This window comes from Microtus ochrogaster, chromosome 4 (genome assembly GCF_000317375.1).
Source record: "Microtus ochrogaster isolate Prairie Vole_2 chromosome 4, MicOch1.0, whole genome shotgun sequence".
Classification (NCBI taxonomy): domain Eukaryota; kingdom Metazoa; phylum Chordata; class Mammalia; order Rodentia; family Cricetidae; genus Microtus; species Microtus ochrogaster.
This window is the reverse complement of record NC_022011.1, coordinates 66,092,599-66,117,629: the sequence shown is the minus strand read 5'-3', so window position 1 is coordinate 66,117,629 and position 25,031 is coordinate 66,092,599. Positions and strand designations below refer to the sequence as shown.

Below are 25,031 nucleotides of genomic sequence, written 5' to 3'. Positions count from 1 at the left end.
CACCAAACAGAAATAAATACCAAACCAAACTGACACAGGGTCAGGAAAACTCAGCTGCCTGCTATTACAAAGATAGGAAAGAAGATTCTCAAGAGTTTTTATGAGGAAATAACACTATTATTTACAGGGACTTTTTGCTGTTTTGTTAGTTACAGTTTACAAAAAGTTATTCGTGCTAATATTCACAGTAGTGGATATGTTTAAATATCAAAGTTTGCTACTAAATATTACATATTAAATAAACTTAAAATTTGTCAATTTTAATTTTTAACATGGCAAATGTTACTAGGTTCAATTCATATAAGCAACAACAATTTGTTGGAGTTCAAAACAATTAGAATGAAGGCGTTCCGAATGTCAAAAAGTGTGGGAACTGTTAGTGTAGGCAATAAGCTTCAGATGTAGACAAATCATAGTTCAAGTCTCAGTGTTTCTAACTGGCATGGAGTGGAATAAAACAATTGGCAGCCAACCTTCAACCTTCCCTTATACATAACAATGGCTCAGGGTACAGAGCAATAACCCAAATATTTTTTGTTTGTTTGTTTTTTTGTTTTTTGGAGATAGGGTTTCTCTGTGGATTTGGAGTAACCCAAACATTTTTATGTGAAGTAACGCAATTAAAGTGTTTAACAAATGCCAACACACACACGCACGCACACAATTTGTAAACATCTTAGAAAAAGGCTGGCCACTCTCTTCTCTTTCTTCTTTGACCAGGTCCAGCTCCAGGCGTCACTGGCCCACAGAAATCCTGACAGTCTAGGCAGTTTCTCAGGGCCTTCTCTTTTCTGCATACTTCTCCAACCCCTGGCAAGTTTGCCACAATCTTCATGCCTGTCTTCTCAACCAACCACAAGTGAAGTGAACATCTTTTAGAACATCTGTGACCTTGCATTCAGACTGAAAAGCAATTTTCCATCATTATAGGCGATGGTATTAAAATAAATCGCCTACACCGCAGTTCCGTGGAGTAAAACTAGCAAATCTCTCCGGCGGACCCCTCACCACCACAGCTGCTGCCCAGACATCTGACGCAATTTGGCTTCTGCCCACTCAGATCGCTTGCCAGGGTGCTGTAATGATACTCGGTTCTTTTTCAAGGGCATTTCAAGTAATTTCAGGGGTTTGGATAAGTCATAATCCAATTCTTCTCCAATGCTATAGCTCCTAACAGTAAGTGAATGGGATTATTCCCAGTCAAAGTCTTATTCGACATAGCTCAAAAATTAATTTTCTTTCTCAAAAGATTGCTCCATTTATGGAGTTTTAGGTTTATCTCAGAGCTAAGAAGAAACCGTTCATGACAGCTGCAGCTGAGAACGCTACCTCAGCAAAGCCCACTCACCACCCTAACCTTGAAGCCCATGCAGGTGCCAAGAATAATTTTTTTAAGACAAATGGATTTCAAGTGGAATTTCAGCTCTTAATTTCTGGAAATTAAAATCTCCTAAGTGCTCAGGTCACTTTAAGTAGACAAAAATTACATTCTACACCTTAAGAATATGTTATATACTGTTGTTAATTTGTAGATATTTTCCTCAGTGAGCCTAAGAAAATTAAATATAAAAAATAAAATAGTTGTTGTATATCGAGTATCATGCATCAGATCCTATAGTAAGCATTTCATTCCTACGAGTTAAGCACTGCTACTCTCATTTAACAAGAAAGATTAATTTAGGTCATATAGTACATGCAGAGAGCTTGTGTAATTTAAACTTATCAAAGACAAAAATTAACAAAAAGGGGTCCTGGCAAAGGCATGCACTAAGTTCTCTTCATCATACAAACATGTGCCCAATTATCTTTCTATTATTTTACCCAGAGTACAAAAATGACCTGTCCATCACAGCATACAAAAATTCCTCATGGTAGTAATTGATGATAAATTCACTAGCTAGTAATTCTTCAGAATTTGTTCCTATCAAATGAGGTCATGCCAGTAAGCTGGAAGAAGGAAAAGCCTGGTTCAGATTTGAGTCTTCAAGGCAGGCAAGAGAAAGTCAGAATCCTTGAGTGTTTTCCTTCCATGTGAGCAATGTGTGCTAGACATCTGCATACAGACAATGCAGCCCTGGATTCTTCTGCAGCTATAGCCACTTTCCCAAGGGTCTCACATAAGTACTGGGCAAGTGGGGAATCTCAGCTGGTGAGGACATGCCTATTGTAGCACCGCCCACAAATCCCTCCAGCTGCTCACAGACTGCACAGGCTCATCTATTCCTCCTACTTTATATTAGAAATGAATGTCTGCTTTAGGACCTGGGGGGCCTTTCACATCATCCCAGCAATGCCTGAAGATATGCTTTTCACCAGTTTGCAGAAATCCTGCCTGTAAATTATTCCACCATTTTCAGATGAGAATTGCCAAGGCATAGAACTGGGCCGTTATCAAACAGACTATGGTTCCTGGTTCCTAAGTAGCAGAAGCTATTTAATCTCCTAGGTTTAGGGGCCCCATTGTATTAAACTACCACAGCCTTCATTTTGAGGCAGACAAGCCTTGCTGCTTTAACCCCAGAGCCCTGACTGCCTTAATTCTTTCAGAAAGGGCTGCTAGAAAAAGCAATGCAGAAAAAAAAAAAAAAAAAAGAACGAAGGATTTTTGAGCCAACGTACTGGCCAGATAGCTGTAGACACTGCAGTCACACAACCATCTCCGAGCCTTAATTCTTTGAGTCTTGAAAATGAGCTTAGACAATATTTTCCAAGTTTCAAAATCATGATTTTATGATGTGTTTTCTATCGTTCATTTTTGGAGACAAAACCAAGAATCCGTTAATTTTGTGAAGACTCTGTTCTCAAGGAGACAAGTATGGCAATGTAGCCTTTAAGAAATGGGCATTCTACCTCAAGTCTCCCAACAGGACCCTGCAATACCATTTCCTACTTAAATAAAAATCTGAAGTAACTGTGCTGACTAACATCGAAATAGCTTATATCACTCAGTATAAAACAGAAGTAGATTGCTCTGTATGTCACACATCTATTTTATACACTACTCAGGGAGCAGTATGCTCAATAGAGTATGCTATTGATATATAATTTCACTTCAACAGATCTGCAAGAAACATCAAAGGGAAACATTTGAAAAGTATTGAAGCCTATAGTCTTCAGTCTTCTCTCTCTCTCTCATGGTAAATCCACAAAGTCAAAATCCAGAAAATATAAATAATTTACCAATGTTTTATTATACTTTGCTCATGTCTATATTCCTAGCATTTGACAGGCTAACACAGGAGGATTGCTCTGAGCCCAAAGCCTAGCTACATAGTGAGTTCAAGGCCAACCAGAGAAAGATTTGCCTATGAAAAAAGACTGATACTTTCTGAAGAACCAAGATTACAAAATAAGGTATCTAGTATCATCCAGACTTGAAGATAAACTACATTACTCAAAGGTCCTATTTATTACGCCATCCCAAGAAGTAGGGGAAATATAAACAAACTCCAATTGCCTGAGGCAAAGCAACCATATTGATACTAAAAAGGAACTGTCAGAAATGTCTATCGCAGTGATGCTATGAACTTCATTTTCCCTGGTGGAATACTGCATGGTCTCAAGTGTTTAACAAGTAAGAAAGAGACTCAAAACTTGTCTCAAATGCAAAGACAGCACAACACCACCCCGGCTTCCATTCTGTTGTCAATGGAAAGAAATCAAGGAAAGGGAGAGCAGCTTCAACTAAGCGGGCTGAAGGCTGAGAGTTCAAGTCTCAGTTTACACCATTCTTAAATGTTCCTCAGCTGTCAGAACAGACAGGATGTTCACAGTCACACATACAGAAAGCCAAGCACTTGCCAAGAACTGTCCATATTTACTTCATCCAAGCAAGTAAATACAGAGTTGCTACGAATAGGACTGGAGAGATGGCTCAGAGGTTAAGAGCATTGCCTGCTCTTCCAAAGGTCCTGAGTTCAATTCCCGGCAACCACATGGTGGCTCACAACCATCTGTAATGAGGTCTGGTGCCCTCTTCTGGCCTGCAGGCATACACACAGACAGAATATTGTATACGTAATAAATAAATAAATAAATAAATAAATAAATAAATAAATAAATAAATAAATAAATAAATAAATATTTTAAAAAAAAAGAGTTGCTACAAATACCCAAGTCTGCCCCTCTTGATCCTTATAATCAGTGATCAGGGGATTAAACCCCCTCATCTAAACCTTGGTCTTTCAGTAAATAGAGAAGCACAATTCTTGGCTATGATTCATTCACTTTCTAACATAAAATCTGAGTGCTAACCTGTTGCAGGGGCACACTTACCCAATGTGGTTGGTTCTTAATGAGATTTCCAGTTCTCTTAGCACTTGCGTAGATTCTTGAACACGCCTCCTGAATTTCTATAATTCAACAAAATATGACCTTTAGTACCTGGTGCTCCTGTAGTTTATAATAAATTTAATGCAATATGAAAATACCTGTTCTTCTAAAGTGTATTTCTCACGTTTCTTTTGTTTTATTCAAAAGCACACAAATCTTGATTATAAAAAATTAATTACAAGAAAGAACCAGAATGTTTATTTCCTGCAATCTCCTAGAGTTAACTATATTCCCTACCCCACATATACCATCGTTAGACCTCTTGTTCAAGAACCCCAAACCATCGCCAGTTTCAATGATTCACGAGGATGAACAGACTTGAGCGAGACACACTCACACTCATGATGTATTGAAATGAAACATTAAATGGCAAAACCAATAAAAGGAAGAGGTGCGTAAATGATGTGAGTGTATAGGAAACCAGACATGCATTTAAGAATGCGCTTGACCAAGCAGACATGAAACTCAACACAGACTTGGGGGCCGGAGTTTTCATTAGGGGCTGACCTCATTAACACACTCTGCCTCACTCAGGCAGCAAGTCCAGATTCCAGCAATAAAACACAGCATAAACCATGTTGTTTTCATAAACGATTGAGGCACAGTTAGCTTTTTACAGAGAATACAAATGATCCCTGATGACCAATTTGTTAAGTTGGCCCTTCTAAAGACAGCAGTCCTGGGCCTACCAGTCTCAAGTCGAGTCTTCTCAGCCTGACTTAAATGTTCAAAACACAAACCTTCAGAGTTAGCCCTTCCAACTAGTCTTCACTTGGAAGGTCAGTAATGAAGGTTCATGTGCACATGCACGCATTCAGGAAGCCCTTCTGCACTCTTGCCAATCAAGAGCCTACCTGTCTTTCTAGACTTCTAGTCTTTTCTTTAATGACTCCTGTCATGATGGTGAGTGTATACATGCTTTTAAATCTATACAGTCTTCCGCATTCAAATGGGGCTGCTATACCCATCAGTTCTCTGGCGATTTTTTCCTATCAGGCCACTCTGAAAGAAGGAAATTTGAGGTGTAATGCCTTCTTTCAAGAGGCCCGGGCTCTCTGTGCTGTTGTCCGCCCCCCTCAAGCTTCTTTGCTGTCTGGGAAAAGCTTTGTAAATTCCAGCTCAGAGTATGAAGGACCCTTGTCCTCTGCTGCCACCAAGTGCAACAAGAACAGAGGCCTCCACTTCCAAGCTACTAAGCACAGCTGCGGTTCTCCAGAGGAACAACACCCAGAGGCAAGAAGGAAAGGTTGGTAGCATGATTCCCAACTGAGGGTTGGTTATGAGAGCTCTGCCACAGGCATGAGAATCAGCAGCCCAGTGAGATCTGTAACACTGCTTGGCACAGGCAGCCTCCTGCTGCCCCTTCTCCTCTTCTCAGAGTCCCTGGCTTTTCGCAGTTGCTATAACTGTTGTCCCAAACACTATTAAAAAAAAAAAAAAAAAAAGATCCTCTTGGCATTTTGTGACCAATATACAATGGGACATAGGAAATAAAAATATTTCAAATATAAAGAAAAAAAATAAAGGTGTTCTGCTTCTATTGCCGAGAAAGCCCTAATCAACAGCAAGGCCATTGATGGTTTGGAGGGATATCCTAGAACACCTCCCTGCAATGAGTGTACTAGGCATGGGACTAGGCAGAAAGGAGGGAGTGGGACAGGAGACTGACTAAAGGTACCAATGGTCCATGCTTCTTGTTAAGACATGCCAGACAGGTTCTCAGCGGTCCCTGCTGGTCCTGAAGCCTTCCTCAAGTCGAAGAAGTCATCCCTACCCCCCCCCCCATGATCTTCTACAAAGGACACAGCATACTACTGAAAACATAGCACAGTAGTAAAGATGTCTGACTAAAGGTCATGAGAAGGGAGAGAAGGAGGAAGGAAGAGAGGTAGAGAGGGGGGGAGAGGAGAGAGAGAGGGAGAGAGGAAGAGAAGGAGAGGGGGAGAGGGGGGTAGAGAGAAGTGGACTGTTATGAATGCTACATACACATATACAGACAGACACACAGCCTAACAAGGCAAGTAAGTCAAATGCTGAGCTAGAGCAGCAAGCAGCAGCTAGCGTTCACTCATCAGACATCAGCTATGCTGGGCACTGTAATAATGTCTGACCCTGTGACAAACGAAGCTGACTTCACCTGCGTTGCATTCTCCAGGGAGCGGCTCTATTTTTGTTTGGATTTTGGAAGGCAGAGAAGCCTTAGCATCCTCTTTGCTGAGACATAAAAACAGTGCATGTTAATATTCTGCAAGTCCGACATACATCCACAAGACTTTAAAGCTCTTTCACGAGAAACCTTGAAGCTATAGGGCCCAGCGGAAATGCAAGCGCCACAGAGGATCCACTAGCAAGCAGTCTGCATCCTCTCTCTTTCCTGGCAGGTACAGGACGGCCAGCTATAGCCCAGGGAGGCAGCTGAGACTGGGTGAGCCACGCCATAGGTTTCTCCTCAAAAATGTAGAGCCGGCAAAGGATCAGACTCCTTTCTTCAGGATCTGTAACCTCTTTCCACGCAGACATGAACACAGCCTCCCCTGAGGCACAGGCTAATAACAGTTGGTATAAAATTAAGAGGCTGGTTTAAGGAGCTCTGGGCTCAGAGATATCTAATTGAGCCGCTTCCTTCCCTGCCCTAGGGGGTGTCATTTAAAGCTATTTCTAAACAGAATGTGCTTGGAGGTTTTTTTTTTAATTTTTAAGGGCAAATTAAGTATCTTCTACTTAATTTGAACAAAAGATTAATGAATAAACTACTTGAGGACCCTGAGCACAGTTAAAGGAAGCCCCACTCAGCCTAGACAGTCTGGCTAAAATTTAAGGGCCTGATTGGAACACTCCCCAAACCCAGACCACAGCTGAGAATTTTAAGCTCATTTTAACTGAAAGTCATGCCTTATTCCAAACAAATCTCCTTTTTTTTCTGGGGCTTAAGCATTGCAATTATGTTGTGTGGAACAGATCTTCTTCTGCTCCCAGCTCCTGACAGAAACCTTACTACAGCAGGGGGTTGGGGTGCTAATCCTTCCCAGTTCATTTCTCCTGAGCTGAACGACAGACCTCGAAAGACAGACCTCGAAAGACAGGGCACAGACACAGAGATCTGTCTACCTCTGCCTCCCAAGTGCTAGGATTAAATGCATGCGCCACCACCGTCCAGAGCCACCACCATCTAGCCCAAAGAGATTTTTTTTTATTGATTTTTATTGAGCTCTACATTTTTCTCTGCTCCCCTCCCTGCGTCTCCCTCCCCTTCAACTCTCTCCCAAGGTCACCACGTTCCCAATTTACTCAGGAGATCTTGTCTTTTTCTACTACCCATGTTGATTAGATCCATGTATGTCTCTCTGAGGGTCCTCATTGTTGTCTAGGTTCTCTGGGATTGTGATTTGTGGGCTGGTTTTCTTTGCTTTATGTTTATATCTTGACAGAAGGAGCCATTATGCAGTAAAGAAGAAACCTGGTGCTAAAAAAATTCCCATGAACCCACATCGATGACCCCAACTAAGACTACCAACAGTACTGGAGAGGTGCCTGAACTGGCCTTCACCTCTAATTAGATCGGTGACTTCCCGAATGCCATCATAGAACCTTCATCCAAAATTGATGGAAACACAGCCAAGCACTGGGCAGACATAGAGAGTCCAGACGAAGAGGAGGAGGAGGAATTACATGAGCAAAGGGGGCTCAAGATCATGAAGATCAACTCACAGAGACATCTCTGGACTGACAGCATGCAGGTGACAGTTGTGTAGATTGAACAGGGCACAGACAAAACCAGGACATTGAGGTGGACACATGGGTGAGGACAGAGAAATCAGCCGTCCACACGACCACCACCAGGCCCACTCCTCTTTATTAAGTGATCCCCAAAGGAGGAACTGTTTAACAAGAAGATCCCTGGTTTCTTCTGCTTGGTTTGCTTTGTCTCCTCCTGAGGGTGTGGGGCTGGGAGCCCAGGCAGCCATTTCTAGATATGTATCGCATGCTTTCTTTCTAGAATGAGGAACTGTTTCTAGAATGAGCTGTACAGTGCATGAAGGAAGAGTTCCTTCAGTCTGTATATAATCGCTGCCATTTCACACCCCCCCCCCCAGCTCAGAACAAGCACAGCACTCGTTCATCATCTCAGGTCTGGGGGTTTCTAAAGAACCAGTAGAACCCTCGCAGAAACAAAGAGCATAGCCAAAACTTTTTTTTAAAAAATGGGATTTATATTTTTGTGTGTGAGGCATTCCCTAACCTATAAAATTAAGGCTGCTCTATGCTCAGGTCAAGAGATAAATCAGAGAAACTAACAAGAATTAAACAGTTATTACTTTTTGAAGGGGGGGGGAGTTGGATGCAGACCTTTTTACAAATGGCCATCAAATTACAAGCAGGCACATTGACAGAAGATGTGGGAAACCACGGGACATTCAAGAACTGTATGGCATGGAACCAAAGTGTGGTTCTCTGTTTTCTTTAAACAAAAACTTATCTTATGCATATGAATGTTTTGTCTGCTTGAAGGCATGTGCACCACATACATTCCTAGTGTCCCCCCAGAGGTAAGAAGAGGTGTTGGATGTCTTAGAACTATAGTTACAGATGGGTATGAGTCACCAAGTATATGCTGGGACTTAACTCAGGTCCTCTAAAGGAGCAACAAGTCTGAACTGCTGAGCCATCTCTCTAGTGCCAGGATAGCAAAGTTCGAGCGTAATTTCTATTGTTTAAATCCCTCTTGCCTGTAAATAAACCAGAGGACAAAGACTCAGTCTCAAGAACCCTCCAGAGAAAATAGGAGCTATGCTTTTTTGCTGGACATTTCCCTTTTTTTTTGGGGGGGGGGGGGGTTGGAGGCGTTTGGAAGCGGCAATATGAGTTCTAAAGAATTAGAACAAAATAACAAAGAAAAGAGAGAAAAAAGCTAGAAGGAGGAGGGCAGAGTGGGTAGAGAGAGGGTCAAGGAAGGAGAGTGAGCCACGATCACTGGAAACACCTGACCAAGAGAAGCCTGCTTTTCTTTTCTTGGGGATCAGCACTGATACAACACAGGCAATTCAGCTTGAGAAGCCTTGAAAGCCAGAGCTGTTGCGGATCAAGGGGAAGACAAGCACTATCTGTTACAGAGTGTCTTTACCCATAGTCATCAAGGACAGCTCTGCCCTGAGCCAGCTCAGGGCTGACCCAGCCTGCGGGGCTGTGCCAGGCGACATGCTTAACCACAAGGCATCAGCTTAGGCCAATTGTGCATCTGCACAAAGCAAGGCTTGTTTGTAAAAGGAGAGATGGTTAAGAATGAAATCAGTTATTCCCTCTTTACCTTCCTAAGGCCAGGAGCTGGGCTGGGGTTGAGCCTGAAGCTGGTGCTGAGCCTGAGGTTGGGGCTGAGGCTGGGACTGAGTCTGGGGCTCGGCCAGGGCAGAGGAAGCAGTTTGAAACACCAGCACAGGATGCCAGTATGCAGCTGGGGAGGACAGCCGCAGTGATTTTTCAGGGTTCTAGAAGCGTTTTACGTCATGAAGGACAAGCATTGCATTTGCAAGGCCTGCTTTGCTAGAGGCCTAAGCAACCTCGGGCCTGGACTCACTACTCTGAGCAGTGGGAACTGACAACATCAGTAACCACCAGAGGGACTCGTTGAAGACTTTCTTTCCTCTTTGTCCTCTCCTGTTGATGGTCTCCAGCGCTTGCTTGCCTAGAGCGCTGGCAAAAAGAAAGTCTGATGCAAGACTCTGCCCACTCCTGAAGAAGCAACAACAGCCAAGAGCGGAAATACATCCACCTTACCTTCCTGGTTACAGCTGGATCCAGGTAGCCTTTGAGCTTCTGGATGTACGTATGGGGAGGGTTCTTCACCTGGAATCGCTCCTGCAGGAAACACAGCAGAAACAGTATGAAGGACTACCGCAGTCAGCCGCATGAACCACAGTCATGCCATTACTCGTGACCAAACACACCTCAGCGAGAATGTGGCTTTGCTAATAATAACTAGCATGGGCTGATAGTATCTCGTCTTCATAGATCATGTGATCTCTTTGCACAGGAAGAAACCACAACTGGGGGTGGAAGGGAAAGCAGTATTCTCTTTGATAACACAGCTAGGGAGTGATACAGTGAACCTGAATCCATGTCCCCCAAAATCTAGAGGACGGGCTGCTTCCCCTGCAGGCTACGCAGCCGTCACCCAAAGGACCATGCTTTGCCCATTGCTTTTCAGATGTTCTGTGTATTTCTAGTGGATTCTTTGAGATATCTTCAATGTTAACAAACCCTTCACTGTGGAATATGTTACCCTTACAAATGGCCATATTTGAGCCAAGGCTGAATAAAACTAATTTCTTTCGTATCAGGGGAAATTCTGACATTAGCAAACACACAAAAGATGAGAAGAAAATATTGCAATAGTGTATGTAGACAGACGTGATTTACTGTATAAGCGTGCCCTGGGGCCAGGGGTGGCTGGCTTCGAGCGCAGTCAGAGTTCCGGGGAACTGTGGTAAACGGAAACGCACAAACCCTCACAAAGCTGACAACTTATGCAAATAAAAGCTAAATCACACAAGTGGACCTAAACTCCCGAGGAATGAACAAGTACCAAAGTCCCCAAAAGAACATTTTTGTTTTATTTCCAAAAACAGTTATAAATGTCAGAGAAGTTGTTATATGGCACCGCCTGGTGCCATCTGACCATGGAGGGCTTGGTGAGACACGAGAGGACAATGGGGAAAATGAGTAAGAAACATCTTAAACAGTTACCTCCTTGGTCTAACAGTTGATGAAGAAGTCAGGGGCTGTAGGACAGTGGTTCTCAACCACTGGGTCACGACCACTTTAGAGGGTCACATATCAGATATCCTGCATATGAAACTACAGCTATGAGGAAGCATAACCACCACATGAGGAACTGTATTAAAGGGTCACAGCATTAGAAAGGCTGGGAACCACTGCTCCAGGAGAAGCCAATCCAGTCTTACAACTGTTCAGAAGAGCCTCTGAGGGCTCTTAGACTTAAAAAGCATTCTGTAAAGGAAGCCCCTTCCCAGAATATTTTAAACCTCACTATCCTATTTAGACTCCCCATTTGAATTTATTCACATGAATATCAATTTCTGTTGGTCATATTATTCCTTCACTCACACATAATAGAAGACACTATGATTTTAAGACCCAGAGAGAAATCAATTCAATTCTTCAGTTCCAGGGTGTTAAATGTTGTCTCTCTGATAGAGTCCACAGAGTTATAATACAAAGTCGACAATGATAAGAGCCATATGCGATCCTCCTCAGTTCAAAGAGAGGTGAGGCACTTTCCAACTGTGCTGATCAAAGGGATCTCCCTAGAGAAAGAGGGGTTTGGATTGAATATTGAAGGAGAGGCAACACAGAGCTATCCCGAGTCTGTGTGTGCAAGGCAGGAGACAGAAAGTGCTCCAGATGAGAGGGCCTGGGAACAAAGGCAGAGGGACATGGAATGTAACTTCACGGGCTTTTAAAGAGCTGGGTCTCAGGACCTTGGTGTGGGAAAAGTCATGGCACAAAGAATCTCAGGTCAGCACTGGAGCAGACAAGAGAGGGTGCCAGACAGTAAGCTCACGAAGAGCGGATAGTCAACAGAATCAAATGCAGAACGTTAACGAATAGAAAAACAAAAACATCTGGCTGAAACTGTGCAACTCTTTCTCTTCTCCCAACATTAAAAGTTGCTCTTTTGTGCAGAAAACTAGAACTGAAAAGTCAGCACGCCAGACTCCTTCCACAGCCACGGTTTCTTGGAGAGCTCTGAGGCATTCTTCAGCTCAGTATGAAATCACTTTCCTGGTCAGGGTAAGGGGGGCATTAGAGATCTCAGATTGAAAACAACTTTGATGAGGCTTTTCCAAATGATCTCTGTTGTTTAGACTAGCCAAGGTTTCTTCTAGGGCGAACCAGTTCAATGGGGCTTTCTTGATCAAACATTCCATAACTCATTTCCTAATATGTTGGGTTAATTAGGCTTGCTTAATCCATCCATCGCTCATCATTTCTTCTCAGCTGAAAGGTTCCCACTGAAGTTTTTGATCTGGTGATAAAAGAGACCACCCTGACAAGGTGGGGTGGTGATTTCAGGTGGTCCATCGACCACCACGATGCCTGGAACACAGCGGTGTGCATCCTAAATGCTTGTTATTCTTACTGTGGATCCAGGAACTAGAAACAACAGTGAAGTGTCAAACTGGCACTGGAACAAGCTTTCAATTAACCTCCAAATTCTTCGCTCTCCTATTTCAACAGCCAAAGATTTCCTTTTAGATTGATATGTCTTAAAACCTAAACAACCAGAGCCCTTTACCTAATACAAGCAGGGTGCTTTATTAAACGGCAAATTCTCTTTACCTAACCCATCAAATACCTAGGAATCTGCATTGACCTAAGTTCTCCATGTACGTCTCCTAGACAGCAAAGCTTATTCCACACAGCTGTACACCTTAGCTCTATTCCCAATTAATGAATTCCTCTCTATTTGCTCTGCAAAGTAAATGGGCAAGTGCTTGCCAAAGAAGATACAGGAAGATATTGAAATGTAGCTGATCTAATATCACTATAATCTAGGCATTCATAAACACCGTATGAAATGACTGGGGAATACTATGGGCGTGGGGAGCCAACAGCAGAGCGCTTGTCTAGCCTATGAGAGGCTCTGGAGTAGATAGGCAGTACTGTCTGTTTTACAGCCTTGTTTCTTCATTTGAAAAGTGGGGCTATGGCCGGGCGATGTTGGTACACGCCTTTAATCCCAGCACTCAGGAGGCAGAGGCAGGCGGATCTCTGTGAGTTCAAGACCAGCCTGGTCTACAGAGCTAGTTCCAGGACAGGCTCCAAAGCCACAGAGAAACCCTGTCTCGAAAAAACCAAAAAAAAAAAAAAAAAAAAGTGGGGCTATGAAACCTTCCATCCCGTTTATTACACAGTCCAAAAACTTTACTTGAGGACACATTCAGAGTGCGAATAAAGACTGGCGATCATTAAGAGTCTTCCAGAGGTGATCGTGTATCATAAAAATAAAACAGTGGGTAGCAGGAACAGAGCTCTCATGAAGATAGAGGGAAGGAGGGGGAAGAGGAAGAGAGGGAAAGAAAGGGAAAGAAGCATCTAGGTCAGTGAAGTGAGCCTCTGGGCATGTCTGTGATATCCTTTCCAGAGAGGATGAGACATAATGAATGGATTAATCCTTCAAGGATTCACAATACGATGTCACTGTCAGAGATGATGAAAGGGAGCAGGTCACCGTAGGAGCACACTCGGTGCCTACCCCTCAGCCGCATTCCCTCTCTTCCTCCTCTTCTGACCATCACTATGCGGATTGCTCTAAGCTATCCCCCCTCCCCATCACTGGACAAACATGACCCTAGAGGAGCATTTTCTCCCTTTCAATCATTTATGGCAGGTATTTGGACAGAGCAATGCAAAATTCTACCCACCCCACCCCCAAGAAGCCTCAAGTCTGGGTTTCTATCTTCAGATCACAAGATCAGGCAAATAACAGCCTCACTCTTTGCTTACATAGTTAACATCAGTCATTAAACCAAGTACTGGGGGAACACTTAAGAAGGCCAGGTAAAACAGGGGTTGAAGGTAGGTCCTACTAAATGGCTCGCTGCAGAGGACGTGCGCCAGCTAAGTGCACCTCCACCGTGAGCAACGTCCATCCTACGAGACTGTAACAGACTTTGAAAGTTGTCCTCTGAGGAGAGCATCATCAAGAGCTGGGTAGTGATGTCACTGTGAAGGAACAAACAGAGGCTTCCAGGACAAACACCTGAAGATGACACCTTAGTATCCTGAACTGAACTGACTTTACTTGGTCTCCAACGTTAAGCAGATGCTGACCTGGATTTTACTTGACAGAAACTCCTGCATCCTCATGGTGTTCTGGTAACTAACAGTTGCTGCACCCCTTGGCCTTCTCCACTGCCAGCAATCACCATGGTGACGGAGAATTTAAAGTCTCTACCCCTCATATCAGTGTCCTCTTAGCAAACACCAAGCCATGTTACTATCATGTTCCCTACTGCCCAACTGCATCTCCAGTATCTGCGGCATCATTAGAAATTAAATCCAGTAAAGCTGCTCTCCTCTACGGAAGCAAAGTAAGTTTGCCTCATTGCTGCAGGGAGGACCCCAACCCTCTCCTTGACAGTTCTTCCTGAGTGCCAGGTGACAGAGAGCGCAGAACCGAGGACGCTGTTTTATGTGCACACCCTGTGAAGTTGAGTCTCATTGAAAGTCCTTCCGTACAACATCTAGCCTGTCACTCTCACAGGACCAGCACAACAAACCGCCATCAACTGGTGGCCCAGAAGCCATAATTACAGGGTGGTCTGAGGTCACCTGTTGGCAATTTTATCCAAACACTGAAGGAAAAACCCAAAACACCTTAACTATTTGCAAGACATTCAGAAGTTATTTGAGTTTCCTGTTGTTGTTGTTGTTGTTGTGAAAGATGAGAAAAAGACAGGTTTCCACTACCAAGACTATGAATTACACATCCAAGTGTTAAGACCAATATAGAGTAGTATCTGTACGCCTCTAAAATTCTTAACTAACATACTTAAATTCCCCAAAACGTACTGCGTATTTGGCTCTCATCTCAGTGGTACAGTGACTGCCAAGAATATGTTATGAGGCGCTGAGTTTGGTGCCTACCATCACAAACATAAATAAATAATACAATAAAATAAAATTTAGGCTGAAAAGCCACTTCCAGTCAAACATACAATACTTCAATTGTCATGTTTTCCATATCCTGTAACAGTGTCTCCAGGATTACAAAATATGTTTTTATAATAAAGTTTATTTCAAACCACATAAACAAGTAGTTTATTTCATGCCGCATGACTAAGGCAATAAATTAATGTTGTGGTCCCTCCCTCCCTCCTTCTCTCTCTCTTCTTTTTTCCTAAAAGACTGGGTGGACCTGGCCTCAAATTCAACAAGTAGCCAATATCCTCCTAAGTGCTGGGATTCTACGTGTTCATTTTTAAAGAGAAAAGAAATGTAGACTTCCATTCACATTACCAGTTACCAGGCAGGAAGGCAATCAATACTATGTGCTTTGGGGCAAAAGGAAGCCTAAGGCTTTGAGTCAGACAGTCACTGGAAGTCATGGATGCCAAACAGTACTCCTGACAAAGCATTTGTGTCAAAAGACAAGTTCAGGAAGCGTTAATAAGATGGCAGCTCACCTGTTACCCCAGCACTGGGGAGGCTTAGGCAAAAGCCTGGGCTGCTGAATTCAAAGCCAGTCTGGAATGGATTCTCTCTCAGGAAAAGGAAGGAATAAGGGAGGAAGAGAGGGAGGGGGGAGGGAAGGGGGGAGATAGGGAGGGAGGATTGATATATTCCTTTCTCTTCAGGCCATTTCTCCTCCCTCTCCTTGCTCCTCACTCTAGCCCTATGTGGAAGGCAGCACTGTCCCCCCTCTACAAAAGTCATAAGACAAAGGAACACTTTAGAAAAGGAAAGACACAAACTCAATTCTAAGAGCATAACATTTCCCGGGACTCCAGCAATACTTAAACTCAAAGAGCTTAAGCCCCAGGTCGCTGGCACCTGCTCCTTTGATAACTTCTCCAGGATCTCAGAAGGAAGCAGCTGCAGACAATGGACAGGGACCTGACTCTGGAAAGAAGCTGTAAGAAACTTGTCTTCTTGGCATCTGCAACTAAATGAGATTCAGTTGCTCAACTTTGCTGAGATTGGGAGACCTTAAGAAAAGAAAGATGGGCCCTTCAAGTCTCAAACAAAAGATAACCCAAGATAAAAGCATCCTTCAGAAAACAAAAAGAGTTGGCACAAAAGTAACTATGTTCCCTAATCAGTTCTTGCCTGGCACACTGCAGGCAAGAGTGTAGGCGAACTGATAACAGTAACCATTTTAAGTATTTTCCCAACCCAGTGAATTACAACAAAGAAGACACATCCACACTTCTGCACCTCACTCTGCGCTCTCTGATAACTCACCTCCTGCTGAATTAATAGCTTCTAAATTTGTTTAAATTTTGGCGGGTTTGACAATTTCACATATACGAGCACAATATCTACGTCATTTCCACTCCTCCTTCTGACTTCCAACTCCTCACTATATCCAACTCCTTCTCAAACTCATGAGCTCTTGTGTGTTAGCCTTCCTCTCTCTCGCTCACACAAACCACACACACACACACCACTCAAACACACATGTGCGCATGCATAAATACAACCTGCTAAGTACATTTGTGTTGCTCATATGTACGTGTGTTCAGGGCTGACCACTTGGGACAGGATAACCTAACAGGGGAGCTCATCCCTGTAGCAGCCCGATGCTCCCTTTCTCAGCAGCCATGAATTGCCTGGAGTTCTGCATCTGGTGGTGGGGCCTTGGGCGATCTCTCCCAAACGCGCAGGTATGTCAGCTGGAGTCCCACTGTGCTGGTTTTGTAAACCGTATTTTTGAGATTTCATGACTGTAACTTCCCTGTACTATAAAGACATTCTTTCACAGCGGAAGTCCAAGTCCTCTGGCTCTTATAACCTTCCTTCCACGACATCACCCAGGTCTTAGGTCTGGGGCTTGTACTGTTGGTGCACTGTTGAGACGGGCACACCACAGTTAGTCACTGTTGAGACGGGCACACCACAGTTAGTCACTGTTGAGACGGGCACACCACAGTTAGTCACTGGTCATCGTGCTCTACGTTTGGACCACTTGAGAACTTCTCTAACATTCTCCTGTCTTCTCCGAAAGAAGCTTCTTGGATGAAGGGTAATGGTTGCATTTATTTGTGGTGTTGGGACCATTTGGAGTCCTGGCCTCCAGCTGCTCTTCCCTGCTAGAGATCTTTACTTTCCTTCTGACTTGAGTTACTAAAGGCTGTGTCAAAGTTGTGTATTACCAGCTCTGCTTCACGAGCACGGGTTGCCTTGCCTTGAGGATCAGAGGATAGGGTTTTCACCTGTTGGCCCACCTGACTGTTGGGTATATAAGCCTCCATGGTGTTATTGAATAGAGGGCTTCTTGCCAGTGACTAGAGGTCCGTGCCTCAGTCTCTTTGCGTGTCTCTGTATGTTTCAACCTCCAGCCCCTTGCCCAAAGCTCGCGAACTGTATAGTAGCACATAGAGCGCAGAGAGGCGTTGTGCGCTGCATTGTGGTATAAGAATAATTTTTATAATACAGCTAGAGATTAGATATTCCAGAAAGCGACAGTAATAGAGTCTCCTCGAGAGTCCATGACCCCAACAGCAACGGCTAATTACCTAGGCTTACAGTCCCAGGCATGAACTCCCTCTTACAGAGTGGGCCATACATCCAATTCAACAGCTGTTGCTGCCCCCATCGCTGCACCACAGGGGACACAGCCTGCCCTGCTGCTTGCTGTTGTGGCTGGTAGGCCTATGGTCAGATTGCTTTTCTCCCATTGCAGCTTACAGAACACCTTCAGATAGTATGAGAGTCAGCTAGTCCTCAAGGGAGGTGTCCAGGTGAGTTCCAGCTTGACTCCTGCAAGCAGTGTATCCACAGTATGTAGTGCCTTCTACAACATGGCCTGACCTGCAAGCTACAGAAGGCAACCAAGAGCCATGATAATAGCCTATACTTTGGGGGAGTTTGGGAAGTCTCTTGGATTCCCCTGGCAATTCAAAAGGAGATTTCCCATACCTGATACTAGGGATTTTGTTGTATAAGTAATCATAAATGTTTCTCTATGGCATTTTCAATTATCCTTAGCATAATTTATCTCTCTTCTAACCTCTTTTGCTCTCGCTTTCCCCTCCAGTATTAAAGCAACCCCCCCATCCTGCCATCTCTCCTTCATAGCACCTGTGTCCTACTGACCCCCCTCTCCAAAGTTCCTTTCCCCATTTGTGGCCCTTTTTATTATGCTGGTATCTATCTGTGGCTGCTCCTATCGTATACTCATATCTAGAGATTCAGAGCTAGAATCCACAATTTAAAAAAAAAAAAAAAAACAACCAACAACAAAAAAAAAATGCAATGTTCTGAGTTGGGTTACTTCACTCGGTCGACTGTTTTACAGTTTTATCCATTTGCCCGCAAATTCCATGACTGTTTGTTTCACTTTACAGCTGGATAGGATAGTTGTGTGTGTATATGTACCACATCTGTATTATCCACTCCTCTGCTGCAGGACATTTAGGTGTTTCCAGTCGGAGAAATAGTGAGAAGAGCATCAGTCAACATGAATGCAAGCATCTGTGGGGTAGAATGTCAAGGCACATGCCGTATTGGGCATCAGAGCTGAGTCATATCATGGACCTCCTTTCGGTTTCTTTGAGAATTCTCCACGGTGGCTGCCATCCCTGAGTGAATGGGTGTTTCCTTTTCCGCACAGCCTCACTAGCAATTAGTGCCAGCTCTTTTCTCGACCTTGGCTATTCAGACTAGGGCAAGATAAAATCTCAGAGTAGTTTTAATTGGCATTTCCCTAATTGCTAAAGATGTTCAACACTGTTTAAGGTTTGTCCAAGCTACTTTTATTCTTTCTTCTGAAAATTCTTGCTCAGGTCTGCAGTCTAATTTTCAAATTTCGTCATTTCTTTACCTGACTCTTGTTTTCTTTTTCTTTACTTTTTTAGTTCTTTGTATATCCTAGACATTAATCCTCTGCCAGATGTGTAGTTGGCAAAGGTTCTCCTCCACCCTATGGGTTTCCTCTTCACTTGATTGTTTTCTTGGTTGTACAGAGGTTTTCATTTCTACTTGCCAACACTGGACTTAGTTCCCGAGTAAATGGAGTCTGGTCCAGAAAGTCCTCTCTTACACCTATATCTTCCAACACACTCCCTATGCTTCCTAGGAGTTCCGGTGTTTCAGGCTTGACACCAATGTCTTTGAGCCATCTGAAACTGATTTCTGTGCAGCTGAGAGATATGGGTCTAATGTCATGCTTCTACGTGTCAACATCCAGTTTTCCAGGCATCATTTGTTGAAGATGCTATCTTCTCTCCAGTGCGTATTTTTAGCATCTTGGTCAAATACCAAATGCCAAAAGGTCATTTTGTTTTCTCAACTTTGAAACATTTATTTACTTAGCCAACCACCAGCTTTATATTAACTTCTCAGGAGAACACATCACTTATGAATAATCACAGAATTCTATGGAGTTCAGTGCTTATAAATGTAAAAAAAAAAAGAATTTTGATGAATTAAGCCTAAAATAAATGGGCCAACCAAATCTGGCCATCATGGCAGATGCAGTAGTTGCCGTTTCCTAAACATTTTCTTCTCTTTCCTGGACCTTCCACTCTCGTTGTTCTCCATGGCCTACTCAATAGAATAAGAGGGCATAGCAAGTGTGTTTCTCTCTCTCCAGCCTCTCCCAAATGTCATCCCATAAATACATCCATCTGTCCACTGTGTCACAGGTTAGGAGATGCTAACCCCCACCAGGTGAAGATAAAGCTATATGTCCAAATTAGCTTCATGTGGGAAAATAATGATATGATTTTGCCCTTGATAACTGCCTCGATCACCGGCCAGACACAGAGAAAGCAGGATGAGAATGCTTTACTGAGAAAAGGTAACAAGCCACATTGCTAAATATAAACAAGAATTATGGGCTAATTGAAGTGATAAGGGGGCTGGTTAATAATAAGCCTGAGCTAACAGGGCAAACCGTTTTTAACTAATAATAAGCCTCTGTGTGTTTCTTTGGGACTGTGGGTGGGACAGAAACTTCCATTTATATAGTATCTAACTTTGGGTCTTGTAAATAAAAAGCTTATTAGAGAAATTATTACTTATCTTGGCATCAGAGGTAGGTTAAACTGTGTCCCCCTAAAGTTTGTGCCCATGCTCTGAGCCCCAAACTAGTGAAGATGATCATAATTGGAAAAAGAGGTTCTAGCAGATGTAATGAAATTAAGGATCTCAGCGTTGGACTATTCTAGTAGGCAAAGCCCTCATATAGAAAAACTAAGAAAAAGAATACAAAGAAGAAAAAAGGCACATCCAAATGGAAGCAGATGTCACACACACAGCCAACAGGCACGGAATACCCAAGGCCACCAGAAGCTGGAACTAGCACAGTAGGCATCTCCTCCGGGAACTTTGGAAGGAGCAGGGCCCAATCAGCACCTCATTTCAGATTTCTAGTTTCCAAAACTGTGAGAATAAATTTGTTGTTTTTAGCCATCAAAGCAGATACTTTGGTAACACAGAAAATGACCAAGAATATGTATACATTGTTAATCTTATTAGTAGTGGTTAGGATGGCAAAGGTATTAATGCTATGATTATGAATTTTTGTTTAGACATTTTATATTTTACTTGTTGCAGTGTTGGGGGACAGAACTCAAGGCCTCCTGCAGCTAGACTCGCACTATACCACTGAATGATATATGCCCTCACCCACAAAACCTTTTCATATTTTAAGAAAATAACAAATAATTGCACTAAGGTTTGGAATCACACATTTCAATAAAGCTGATAAATATCAAACCAAGGAGATTAGATTGATAATAAAAATTTATTTGGGGGGCTGGAGAGATGGGTCAGAGGTTAAGAGCACTGGTTGCTCTTCCACAGGTCCTGAGTTCAATTCCCAGCAACCACATTGTGACTCACAACCATCCATAATGAGATCTGGTGCCCTCTTCTGGCCTGCAAACAAACATCCAGACAGAATGCTGTATACATAATAAATAAATAAATCTTTAAAAAAAATTTATTTGGAAATATCAGAATGAACTCATAATTTTTAGAATTATTTTCAAAGTACAAACGCAAGCTGGGAAGAAAATTTGCCCATTTCTTACCAATGTCACATTTTCAACTATATCATACCCCAGGAGGAGGGAAAAAGAAGGCTCCTTAGAGAAATGCTTGGTTTAAAGGGCAAAGAACTTACAATTTAAACCTAACATTATTTTTGCAGCATAAAACGATTTCTTGGGGATTGGTTTTGTGTCAAAAACATCTGCATGATTTTTCCATCAGTCAAAGAAGCACTAAAAAAAGTCTGAAAAATAATATCTAGATTGACACACAATGATGAAAATCCAAGAATTCTGAGTGATATTTCACAGAAGAAGTCAAAGAAACCTCATCAGTTACTTTTTTGAGTTATTCACTGAGCCAAATCGTTATTTTGAAAAATGGCATCAGAAACGAAAAGGTCAGAAAATACGCCAGGGAGAATGAAGACCCAGCTGCAAGGGCTAGCTGCTAAGCATGATGGTTGTTGGCTTTTGACACAAAACAGGTTCATCTGGGAAACAGGAATCTCAAGAGAGGAACTGCCTCCACCAGCCTGCCAACAGGCAAGTCTATGGGAGTATTTCCTTGACTGATGATTGACAAGGGATGGCTAAGCTTACTCATGTGAAGTGTCACCCTTCAGGTGACAGGAGATGCTAGGTTGTATAAGAAAGCAGGCTGAGCAAACCAAGCAGAACAAGCATACCTCCATGGTCTCTATTCATTTCCTGACTTGAGTTCGTGCCCTGGCTTCCCTTCACGATGGACTGTGAGTGGGATCTTTAGGTGAGCCAAATGAACCTTTCCCTAGCTGTTGAGAGCCAGACTGACCCCTGGCTTTCTGATATGCCCTGATGATAGGGCCAAAGAAAACTAGCTCTGTGTTCTTCCTTGTTCAGGAGCAGACTTGGCCTGGCCCAGTCTGGTGTTGGACATCAGGCCTTTGAAGAAGCTATGGTTTTGGTTGCTGGGTACTTGGCTTTTCTTCCTGAAGAGACTGGAGCCATCAGTCCCAAAGCCACTGGATGTTCCATCTGTTTTAAGATTCCCTGTGCCCCCCTTTGTATAACATTGCTTTATTAGCCTCCCGCTGACTTGGTATCACTGTATAATAGTTTCTGCAGAGTCTGTCCCATTTCTTTCCTGGAAATAGAGTATAAGATGCTATACTTCTTAGTAAGCTTGTTAGGCATAAGACACAGCTTCTGCAACTCCTTCCAACACAAGCTTTCTGTCTTTTCCTTCTCATCTCCTGACTACCTCCCCTTTAGGACCCTGTCCTAAAAAGCAGCCTGCTCGTCTAGGTCACTGTGATTTTGGTTAGAATGCTTTATCACAGCAAAAGAAAGCAAACAAAGACACCAGTTTAATGTAGAAAGAAATTGGGCAGCCATCAATTTGTAACACTCAATGAAATTGGTTGAATCAAAGATTATCAGTTGGTTTTAAATTCACTGGGTATAAAACTGTTATGTAACTGGTTATATCCAAGAGTGAGACAAAGTGACAGACAAAACTCCTTGCCAACACAAGGGAAAACACACTAAGACAATGGAGCGACCAGATCATGCCTGATGGATTGGATAACCTCGATGACAGCCAGGACAAATATCACCTCCTGCGATATTCTCAACAAAACATTCCATCATCCATCATTCATTAAAGCTAACTGTAGCACAAATAGTTAAAACCCAGAGACAGATGCTGGGGTTCAAGCTGAAGATCAGAAAAGCAAAACAGCCAAGCCACTAGAGGAGTCTCACCTCTACCAAGGCTGGGCGAATGCAGAGTAAACCCTGAGCTCTGTTTCTTCCCTTTAGTGCTGGAATTAATGTGACTCCCCAGCTCCAGGATTAAAGTGTGAGTCCACTACCACCTGGATTTGTTTCTGCACTGATCTTGTTTAGCCAGGGGTAGCCTTGAATTCCATCTGCCTCTGTCTCCCAAATCCGGGCATTAAAGGTGTGTGACACCATGCCCAGCCTCTAGGGGCTTAGTTTTACCTTCTGAACTTTAGGCAAGCTTAATTTATGAAAACATAAATAAAATATCTCTACATCTTACTGTAGCCAATAGCAACCACAGGACGTAAGCTGCTGCGAGGTAAGGAAGCAACAGGCAAAAGTAAAAGAGAAAAACTCCCAGTAAGAGGGCCTGCCCAGCATCGTCCCTGGAAAATGGGAGGGATAGGAAGTATTAAGGAGTTATTTCTTTAAATCATGATGGTTTTATTTGAATGAGAGAAAACTCTGATTTTTAAGGCATATATTACCTTTCAAAAATAAACTAGAGTTGCGGCGTTGGTGGTATAGTGGTGAGCATAGCTGCCTTCCAAAAATAAACTAGAAAACAAAATATCAAAGGAAAATAATGCTGACTAATTCAGCAGTTAAAAAAGGACTGATTAAATAGAGGGAGGACCAAAATAAAAGACAAAATGAAAGTTAGTAGACAAATTAAAAAGAAACAAATCCCCAAGAAACAATGAGTGAAAACTAAATAGCATTTCGACACACTACAACATTACAAAAAAATATAGTAAAATTTAGCATCAAACAATATCAAGGTAAAGATGTCGGGGGAGGGGGGCAAAGAAGGCTGGAGGCAGACAGTTGCTCTCCCAGCAGCTGGGGAAGTGGGGCTAAATGTAGAATCAAAGCCAGTTACTTGGGTATCGTGTAAATACTGCTTAAAGCTGACGTCTGGGAGCAGCTGGAGATGGATCCACTCTTGTCGCTGGTCTCAGTCTCCTCCCCTGGGTCTCCGCTGCACTTCCGGCCTGAATGACTTCCAGAACAGACCCTGACCATGAGGCAGGTCATAAAGCACCACCCCTGCCCTGACTCTTGGCTCACGTATCACCACCGGTGTTCTGGGGAGTCCCTGGTACCTAGAATCTGACACTCCACAGGAGAAAAAAAAAAAAGCTCAACACCCAGCATTTGCTTACTTGCCAAAGGCTCCAAGTGGTCCATGAACACTGGAACACAAAACCAGGGCTCAGTGAGTGGCTCACTAGGTCCAGGCACCAGTTGCACAAGTATGGAGACCTGAGTTCAAGCCCCAGAGTCCATGCAATGGAGTAGGAAGAAAACTGATTCCACAAAAGAGTCCTCGGACCTCCACGTCTGTCATAGCATGCAAGCTCCCACGTACATTCACAATAATAATGAACGATGTTTTTTTTTTTAAAAAAAAAAAAAGAGAGAGAAAATAAAGTGAGCCGAGCCAGGGGGTGGGGTTCGTGCCTGTAATCTCAGATCTTTGGGGGGGGCTAAAGCAGGATACTGCCACAAGCAACAGAGAGGCCGTACTCTACAGTGTGCGTTCTTGGTCAACCTGGGGTGCTATGGAAGAGCTTGCAGAGTAAAACAAAAAAAGAAGGAAGGGGAGGGGGGAAATGGGAGCAAGGGGGTGTGAGATAAAGGGAATAAGGGATGGATCTTTATAAAAAGTTTAAAACATATTTTAAGTTAGACGTGTAAATTCTTCAGGTCGTATTCCTGTGACAAATTAGCTTAACTAGCATGTTTGTGAGAAGCCGGGGGTGCTGCACATCCGTACGTGTGAACACGGAGGCCCGGGGACAACCTTGAGTGTCATTTTTCAGGAGCTATCTACAGTGTTTACTGAGATAGTCTCTCTCACTGGCCTGGGGGTGAAAATGTCAGTGAAACTGGCTGGCCATCTGTCTCCCCTTTCCCGGCACCGATACTGATATTCCGAGCATCCACCGCTGGGACTCTCCTCTCCCCAAGGTTCTAGACTCAGATCTTCATGCTGTGCTTAACTGAGCCACCTCTGTAGCCCAAGTTGGTTAACTTGCTTTTCAAGAGTGCCTTGCTTTTATTTTTAAGAAGTACTATAAGCTTGTCTGCTTATAATAACTGTGGGTTTTGTTTGTTTGTTTGTTTTTGTTTTGGTAGTGTTAGGAATCAGTCCCAGGACGAGGTACACGCAACTAATGAACTAGATTC

The 25,031-nt window shown here is 43.2% G+C and overlaps 1 protein-coding gene across 3 annotated transcripts in view; it reads right to left on the bottom strand.

The window, feature by feature from the left end:
• The window catches only part of Fmnl2 (formin like 2), a 254,474-nt gene that overhangs the window by 73,605 nt on the left and 155,838 nt on the right, over positions 1-25,031 (bottom strand). For all 3 annotated transcript variants that reach the window (XM_026778859.1, XM_026778861.1, XM_026778860.1), the window contains exons 3-4: positions 10,105-10,185; positions 4,276-4,352 (exon numbers count right to left, since the gene is read on the bottom strand). In XM_026778859.1, coding sequence (XP_026634660.1) covers positions 4,276-4,352; positions 10,105-10,185 — 158 coding nt within the window. The remainder of the gene's footprint in view (positions 1-4,275; positions 4,353-10,104; positions 10,186-25,031) is intronic.